We start from the raw sequence: 9,672 nt of genomic DNA on the forward strand, positions 1-9,672 counted from the left end.
CTGGAGGCGAATCTGTTATTCTTGAAGGAGAGATAGTCTAATTTAATATAAACAGATTTTTTGGACAGGAGCATAAATTTCATGCAAACAGTAACATCTGATTGGTCACAACTGCTGTCTGTATATTTAAAAACATGTCCACACGCAACTTATAAAACTGACTGGAGGAAAAAACTGAAACCATGTAATGCTTTTGCCAGGATAACTTGGCATTTCAGAACTGCACAAGTATACAAAAGTCAAAGTTCCCACCAGAAGAAAACTTAATAACACAAGGTGGGAAAAAGGCCACAAAGATCTGAGAAGCAATTGCAATTCTGCCAGGCTGAAAACGTCACAGAAACAAGCTTTACTATACTTCCCTCTGTTTCTCTGGCTTGCTGTGAAAGTCAAACCTGGGGAAATGGATTACAATTTAACATGGTCAATACTTCTAGTAACAGTATCTGCTGAAATACCACCCTGGAAAGTGGTCTGTGAAGAACAAAACATATTCCTTAGCTGGGGGGGATGTGTTCCTTTCAACGATGACTCAAAGTACTCTAAATGTGTGATACAGCAGCATGTTACTCCCATCTTGTGAGGTACGTAGAGAAGTATGTCATCTACTGCTGGGTAATCCACACATCTTCCCCAGCAAAAGGGCAAGGATAAAACCAGCTGCTGAAACAGCAATGCCTGTGTAAACACTATGTGTGAATGGAATACCCAAAACTGACTGAGAGGAGGACGACGACCCTTCTGCCAGATTAAATGGGGGCAGGAAGGTCTCCACTTGACAGGAAGCATAAAAAGCTTGAACTGTGGGGGGAAAGAAGAGGGTACACCAGCGCAGCAGTCAAAACCCAGTTTGATGCTGTCAAAAGTCACCCCACCAGCAGCACATACATCTCTGCCTAGGCCAGACAGAGCTGCCTCCTAGTCAGATGCCGAGGTGAGCCTGTGCCCAGCAAGGACAGGCATCGTGGGGAGCAACATATATGCCCCACATCTCAGTGTGACCTGGGGGTTGCTTTCCACCAGCATGCACGTTACTAGACTGCAGGAAGCAGCGCAGGGACGCAGAAGCTGGAGCACCAGTGTCTCCCACAGGAGGTGCGTGCAGCTAAGGCACTCATGTTCCCGGGGGAGGTGTGTGTGCTTGTAACCCACATCTCCCAGGGGAGCACACGCATATAACTATGTGAAAGAACTTATTTGAAAGCATACTCATGTTTCAAAAGCTGTATATAAATTTTAACACTATTTTAGGCTTGATTACTCCTCATTTCTCTTGAAGGACTGTAGAGCACAGCTTATTTTAATTACAGGATACACTACTGCAGCTGACAGCTAAAATAATAGCTTTGTCCGTTATCAGGAAACAAGACCTTATTATGAGAAAAAAAAATTCACAAAAATGCCACTAGAGTATACATTGCCAGCTAATCCAGAGTTGATGAACATGCCCATGATGTCAACATAGTTTGAAGTACGCCTGGTTTGTTCTTTGGTTCACATATTCTTAAGAAGTTCAATTAGCACCACATAATATGTGACTCAGATAAACGTACTGCCATGAAACATAAAAGTTTAGGTTATATTTCCAAAAAACCTCCTACAAAGACCACATATAGCTGTAGTAAGCAGACCTATTGATTTGCCCAAATAAGGGCTACAAAGAAGATCCTCTGGTAATGAGAATCTCAAATTCAGTTTTATTTTCCTCTTATGTTCTTATTTTGAAATGTCACTCTAAGATATTTTTTTTAAGCATTCTTTTCAAAATTACGTTAAAAGGGAGTTAAAAAAATGTCCTTTCATTGCATTTGTTTACAGTACAAGCTACTCCATCAGCTGCTTCTGCTTATCAGAATTCAGGGAGTGAGCAAAGTAGGCTCACTGAATAAGGTTTGAGGGAGGAAAAAAAATTATTTTTATATGTGTATACACATTATATAAAGAAACATAATTTCCCCCTCGCTCTCAAACAGTAGTAGTAGAGGTGACATTTTAGGTTGTGGTTTTTTATTTTTTTAGCATCCTTTTGGTAAAATAAGGTAACCATTTTTTACTTAAGTTTGCCTACATCTTCACAACTGGTACATGAACTACAAACTAGTCTGCACACAGAAAGTTATGTCTGTGAGTCACTGTTGACTGCTGGTACTATTATATATTCTCTTAGACTCCAGAAGCATTTTCTCTGATTGGAACAAAATTGATAACAAAGAACAGGTATTGTAAGAACAACATATTTAAATATCACTACATTTAAATTTGTTGCAGGTATACACAGCTTCACTCAAAAAGTTGATTCTTACAACAAGAATTGAGATCATTATGTGAGATCTCATCTCCTGGGAGCACACTAACGGTTGCTAGAAAAGCAAGAGTCTGTGCCCATGTATATAGATAATATACACACACAAATGTAAAGCACTGAAGTTTCTGAAAAACATCCACAACACGTTCAATTGCTTCTTCTGTCCAGAGAGATTCGGAATGGCCAGCCAATTACTTTTATTATTTCTTCTACAGCAGAATATAACTAGCCTCAACTTGGAAACTGCTTCAATTAAATTGAAAGCATTTAAGAAGCAACTTCTGCTAATACCTTCATTCAAAAGACATGGTTGCTCTAAGACCATAATTTCCAGTTCTTTTTCTTAACTAAGCAAAATCCAGCAATGTTGATTTTTTTTCTTGCATTAAGTGTGCTTATCCTCCTTAAGCCTTGTTTTATTATTATTATTAGATACAAGGGAAAAAATATCCAGTCCTCACAAGTGTGTGTGTAGGTTATTTATTTATTTTTCTAAAGAATGGATTTTGTTTTATCATCTCATTTTCTGATAATGAGGTCTCCAGGGCTTCCACCTTACACAAACGTGGAAGTTAAGAAGATACATACTAAGAATTCTGATTTGCACTACTGAACGTAATCTACTGTTTCCCCGTTTATGACTGTTTGGCTCCAGGTAATAGACAGTACTCCCAGAAAGGATTTCAAAATAGCTATCTTTTAATTTAAAATTATTTAATAGGTAAATTATAGATAAATAGATAAATAAATAGATAAATTTGGTCAGAGACCAAACAGCTCTACTTGCTGGCTTGAGAACAACTTTGATCTGAACTGATAATGAAGTGTATCCTTTAACAAGCCCTGAACTGCTCTCAGGTCTCAATACAAGTACAGCAGCCTCCTTTGCTACATCAGGGAATTCCATTTATCTCCAGAAGACCTTCTAGCAGATAAAAAGCTAGACCTACTTCCCCCATAATCTCTTTTTTTTTCCTTCTATGTGACATTTTACAGCAACAGTTCTAAATGCCTTCCATATGATATTCATATATTCAGATAGAAGAAGGTGACAAGACTCATCTACTCATAAAAATGGAAATGATCACAATTTTCACAAGCTGAAAACACATACTCAAAAGTTAGCAAATGCATGCACTGTTACTATATGCTTTTAGTTATTCTTTTGGAGGAAATTCTCACAACAAATTTTCTCCGTTGAAACATCCATTGAGAGCAAAACAAAGTACGTGTACAAATACACCACCTCTGGCTCTGGAAAAATCTTTGAACCATGACTAGCCAAAGCTACAGAGACTCTGGAAAACTGTCACTACGTACTTTTCTTCTTCTTTCACACTTCTCCAGTCATCTGCTATTAGCCAATGTCAGAGTCAGGAAACTAAGCAAGACAAAGTTTTGGGCTGACTTCATCCAGCTATTTTTATGATTTTCATTTACATGCAAGTTGAAAAAAAAAAAGATGACTTGCTTATCCTCTCACCAATGGCTTTAACTTTTTCAAGATAATTAACATGAGGAATTAATTTCAGAGGAAATTCTTCTTACTTTTTCCAACAAACCCAAGCAAAAACATATCCAAAAGCAAGACCACAGACTACTTTTATTTTCTTGGTTTGTCACTTTCTTTCATACCTTCAAAAGGCTTCTATTAATTCTGAGTGCTCAATGTCACAGGACTTGATTTATATCAGATTTATTTCACTTGAATGAGCACTTGAACAGTTAGGAACAAACTGCAGTCAAACTGCCCTTTTACAGTTATTACCAGCCTTGGAAAGTAGGAGGTGGAAAAAGACCTAGAAATCTCTCCATTTCATCTCATTAACGTAAGACTGGCTGTGATCCAGTGGTCAAAACAAACATCCATGTAATACCAGATCCTTCCTCCAAAAGCTGCCAATAGAAAGTGTTTGGGAAAAATATGACAATAGGGCAAATATTTTAATGATATAGCCTCAGAATACTCTCTCATCCTTCACCACTTCAATGCTCAGGAACTTACTGAGCTAGCTGCTCTTAGTATTTAAGAGCCATTGATGACTTCCTTTTCTATGAATTTGTCCAGTTATTTTTTTAACTCACAGACTTTTAGCTGCTGCAGTGTCCCCTGACATAGAAATCAACAACTTGCTGCCGTTAGCATCAACCCTGGAGTCCTATATTCCCAAATTTCAAACATGTTAAGTGCTTGAGTCTTTAAACTTAAATGTAATGCATGTATATACTTAACACCCCCCCCCCCCCGCTACACTGTGTTTTGCATGTATTAAATGCAAGCAAACACACTTAATTCCTCAGCGATACAAATATAATCCAAATCATTCTCAGGAACTTGGTATTTTCCCTTAAAAAGATACATGCAAGTCATGTTAAGTCCAAATCTAACCTATATTTGAGACAGTTAATATGGACCAGTATTTCACTTCAGAATTACCTAAGGCAGGTAAGTAGGACATACTGATTTCCTCACTAAGGTAGAAGGTCTAAACCTACTAAAGGTAATGTTAATAACATCCAAAAGTCACATTTTATTACATACCTCTGAAAACATGACTTGTATTTTCTAAGTATTTACCATATCCTAATCCCTGTAACTGGATTAATAGCAACACGACAACCTTTATGGCATAGCTAGTCACAGCATTCAGGTTTATCTTTTTAATATCAGCCAACTGATAACAAAAGGGTTTGCCCTAAAAATTGCAAAAGGGCATTTTCCCCATGACCATCTTGTCAATACGCACGACACGCCAACACTGTGAATCAACTCACCTGCACTTAAAATACTGTGTTCCTTCATAGGTACCATCATGCTTTCCTCTCTGAGGATCATCCCATTCCACACCAAGCCAAATTCCTGAAAAATATGGTAGATACATTTTCAAATTTATGGCATCATAGCCATAGAAATCGTCGTTGGAAGGAACCTCTGAAGTTCATCTAGCCTAACCTTCTCTCTCAAAGCAGGAGATTATCACCAGCACTAAAACAGGCTAGCCAGGTAAGTCTTTACCTAGCCAGATCTTGAAAATCTCCAAGGATAGAAAGACTCCAACTTATCTGGGCAGCCTATTCCAGTGCTGCATTACTTCTGCAGAGAAAAAGATTTTCCTGCTGTCCAGTTTGAACCTTTCCAGCTACAATCTGTGGCCATTGTCCCTTATTATATAATCTAATACTAGTAAGAAGAATTTGGCTCTGTCATCTCTGCAACCGTCTGTCAAAAAGCTGCAGGCAGCTATTAGATGCCATTTAATTTTCTCTTCACCACACTAACCAAGCCCAGATCCCTCAACCTCTCTCCACAACACACATATGTGATCTATGTCCTGGACCACCTTGGCAGCCCTCCACTGGATCATCTCGAATTTATCCACATCCCTCTTGAATTGGGATGGTCCCAAAGCAGATACATTATTCCAAGTGCAACCTTATCAAGAACCCCTGTCCCCAGAGGGGGATAACAGCTTCCTTTGATTTGTTGGCCACGTTCATCACTCCGAAGTAACCCAGTACAGCACCTACCTTGCTTGTGACAAGAGTTCGCTGTTGGCTCATATTCATGACAGTATCCACCTTAACTCCCAAGTTCTTTACAATAGACCCTATGGGTTGCTAGTGCTTCCTGGTCCATTCTGATACACAGGTTTATTTCACACTACATGTGGAAATTTCTCCTTGAATCTTAAGCCCAAACCTAAAGTTCATAAAGCTTGCTCTGGATTGCAATTCTACCTTTTGTCACATCAGCCAGTTGAGGGGGAACGCTGTTCATTATCTGAGACACCAATGAATATGTTAAACAATACAGACCCCAGAATTTATTTCTGTAGTACTCGTGCATAATCAGGTATCAAGTCATTGATTACCACTTCTCCACTTGACAGACCTCCAGACTTTCAAGCCGCTTAACAGTCCATTCATCTGGCTTGTATTTCTCCAGCTTCCAAATAAGATTCTTTATAGAGACACTATTAAAAGACTTATTAAAGTCAAGGAATAGTACATCCCCCATCCCCTCTATCCACATTCCCAGTCATATCATCACAGAAGGTAATTAGGTTTGCCAAGCACAACTTTTTCTTCTTTACAAGTATCAAGTATTCCCAGCTACCGTCTTGTCCTTCATAGGCTTGGAAATGGACTCCAAGGGAACATGCTACGTGATCTTTCCAGAAATTGAAGTGAGGCTGATGAGTCTACAGTTCCCTGGTCATCCTTCTTGCCTCTTGTAGAACTGTATGCAAGGCTAGTCTCCTTCCAAGCATCAGCAATCTCCCCATCCTGTTACCACAATTTTTCAAAGGTGACATACAGTGCTCTCACAATCAGACTAGTCAGATCTTTCAGCAAGTTGGGCTGAGTCTTACTTGTCGTCATGAATTCAAATATGTTATCAAAGCAGCGCCTAGTCCATTGATCTGCTGCTGCCTTTCTCTCTCCTTCTCGGACTATGTCAGTACACAGAGATTAGGGAACAGACTGTTCATGAAAACTAATGGAAAAAAGAAGGCACTGAATTCTTTCCACTGTAATAAAAAACATAATCAATTTCAACCAAAAGTACTTCTTATGCTCCTTTTGACAACTCTGACTTCTAAAAAAACCCAACAACTTATCTAGAAGTTGCCATATTTACACAAGAACCACGAGGAAAAAACAATCTGTAAATTGCCACTTAACAAATTTTTTTTTTAAATTAAGAAGAACGTAATTAGAATTTTGAAAACAACCACTAAATGTGAAGGTTATTTACTGCTGTGACGTTTACCTGCTGTAGGAAGAACGCTGCCAACGTAGCGCACAGTTGCATACTCCGCGCCGCACAAGACCCTTCGACCCAGTGCATCAGAAGGCACGCGGGCAGTCATCCTGGGAAAAACGAAGCCCGGGCTGCCCACAGACCTGCAGAGACAGAAGTGATAACCCTTAACGCACACAAACCACTGCTTTCATAAGCCCCCCTACCTCCGGTTGCTCTGTTACGGCCCAGCAGCAGACCGGACTCCAGAAGCCGACGTTTGTGTCCCCCCGCACCCCCGCTGCGGAGCCCCTTCCTTCGGTCGGCCTTTCAGGCCACAGACCGCAAACCGCCCTCCCAGCCGCGGCGGGAGTCCGGTCACGGCGGGCCCGGGTGAGGGAGCGGGGCACTTCCTTCACGGCCCCGCCGGCAAGAGGACAGGCGGCCGCCGCCCCGCGAGAAACCGTCCCTGTGAGCGGCTTTAGCGGCCGGGAAAGTCAGTCACGGACTCTCGGCCGCGGGAGAAGCGGCAGACGGAGGACAAGCTAACGCACCGGGCGGGAGGAGTAGCCCCGGGCCCGGGCCTACACGCCGGCTCGTCCTCTTCGCACCCGCGCCTGAGGGACGGAGCGCCGGCACCGAGGGCGGCGGGCACAGCCGGCCGCTCTTCCGTCCTGCGCAGGCTGACGGCTTTCACCCCGCCCCGTCCGGCCTATCGCTGCGCTTCCATTGGCCCCAAGCCTCCAGCACCGCCCTAGCTTGGCCGCTATTGGCCTACCCCCATCTCCGACCTCGTGAAGTCATCGCCTTCGCGATGCTCCCTGGGTAATGTGGTTCGCCGAGGGAGCCGCGCCGCGCGGACTTGCCGCTCCTGGACTACACTTCCCAAGGCGCCGCGGGGCGAGAAGAGGCCTGCGGCGCGGCGCCCGGCTTCCCGGCCGCCGGGGGCAGGAGCCGGAGGAGAGGCTGCGGGGTGCGAGCTCGTCTGCCGGGGCGGGAGGAGCGTCCCGGTCGTTACCGGCCGCCGCTGAGGGGATGCGGCCTAGCCCAGTGCGGAGCGCCGAGCTCTAGCGCTGGCAAGGGCCCGTGTGCGGGAGTTGAGGCCGGGGGGCTCGGGCAGCCTGGGAAGACCCGCAGACGTGCGGTGGGCAGGCGAGGAGGCGGGGAAGTTCCCCCAGAAAACAGCCGCCGCGTTAATGTTTTAAAGCGGCGTGTGGTAGACAAGCCATACACGACGGTCGGTCTGATATCGAGCAAGATACTGTTATAACTGATTCAGCACGTGGCTGACCAGTAACTAAATAAATCATCATCAAGCTGTGTCGTTTCACAGGACCTGATCTTGTCAGGGTGCACTGGCTGGGCCTCTTCAGGATCAAACCACCAGTCCGCTCCATTCAGCTAACATCAGTGAAACGGGACTTACTTAGCACATTTAGAAACAAGCAAGCACTATGCATTTTTCTGCCTAAATGCACGTTGAACAAAGGCAGCAAGGCCACGTTTAAAGGCTGGGGCACCTTCCTGGGAGACAGTGACTGAGGAGAACACAGACAGCTCAGCAAGCACCAACAAGTTCCCCTGGTGCAGCATCCGGCCACCAGAACTAGTGTGCTGCTTGGATTTACATAAGCAAGCACACAGAACAGAAAAGTTGTATTACCTCAGTATTTCACACTGCTACAGTTGTTACTGCATTTATTTCAACACTCACTATTTGAGAACAAAATCAATTAACTGGCAGAGGATCCAGAGAAGAGATTTAACAATTTGAGAACATGGCTTACAAAAAAAGAATCGAGGCGTCCAGCATGTGTAGATTAACAGCAAATCCAGAAAGACTTGACTGTATTCCTGAAGTAGCAAGTGCTGGGGAACAGAAATTTAGTAAGAGCTCTTCAGTTTCATAGACACAGCTATGACAAGATCTAACAGCTTTCACACAGTTTGGTGGTTATAAAAATTAAAGTATCCCAGCTGACATTTTCCACATTTTTTCATCTCTGACCTGCTTCATAGCTCAAAGCTTCATAACAACTTAATTCAAACAAAGTCATTTGAATTTTGGGACCACAAAGACTGAAACAACCATGACAGTAAGTAATCAAGAAGCTATTTCAGTGCTGTGTCTCCACTTCTATTACATTAAATAATTCCATACACTCTTTCAGCAGGCGACATATTAGTACTCTTTGTTCTGATTCTATGATACTGATTACAGAATTCAGATACAGGTATTTGGTAATACTAGTATACTCCAATCAACATAATCTGGATAATACGTAAATTCTTAGGCACACTGATGGCTTGCATCTTAAAGCAACAGGCTTTGACAGCATGCTTTACTGTCTGGCATAAAGCAGCTGCTTCCCAAATGGACATTCTAGTAAATACCTCTGTGCCTTTACTTTAGGGTCTTCCTTTGCCAAAGGTGATGTGGTGTCTTAGGCCAATTAATGTCTTTGGAAAAAAATACATACTCTAGTCCTTCCACAGCTGTGGTGGTGTTGCTGTCTTATCTCAGTTCCTCAGCCCATTCACCTCCCACAGAGGGCAGCCTTCGAACAATCTGTTCCAGTTTTGAATGACGCTGAAGCTACACAGAGAGTGGTACCACAACAGA

General features: G+C 42.8%; 1 protein-coding gene across 2 annotated transcripts in view; it reads right to left on the reverse strand.

Moving 5' to 3' along the window:
• TBCE (tubulin folding cofactor E) overlaps positions 1 to 7,731 on the reverse strand; it is a 30,351-nt gene extending 22,620 nt beyond the window's left edge. For both annotated transcript variants that reach the window (XM_075043237.1, XM_075043236.1), the window contains exons 1-3: positions 7,604 to 7,731; positions 7,080 to 7,213; positions 5,081 to 5,165 (exon numbers count right to left, since the gene is read on the reverse strand). In XM_075043237.1, coding sequence (XP_074899338.1) covers positions 5,081 to 5,165; positions 7,080 to 7,179 — 185 coding nt within the window. In that variant the 5' untranslated portion in view covers positions 7,180 to 7,213; positions 7,604 to 7,731. The remainder of the gene's footprint in view (positions 1 to 5,080; positions 5,166 to 7,079; positions 7,214 to 7,603) is intronic.
• Between the last annotated feature and the right edge of the window lie 1,941 nt (positions 7,732 to 9,672).

This window comes from Buteo buteo, chromosome 12, assembly GCF_964188355.1.
Source record: "Buteo buteo chromosome 12, bButBut1.hap1.1, whole genome shotgun sequence".
In the NCBI taxonomy this organism is placed as follows: Eukaryota; Metazoa; Chordata; class Aves; order Accipitriformes; family Accipitridae; genus Buteo; species Buteo buteo.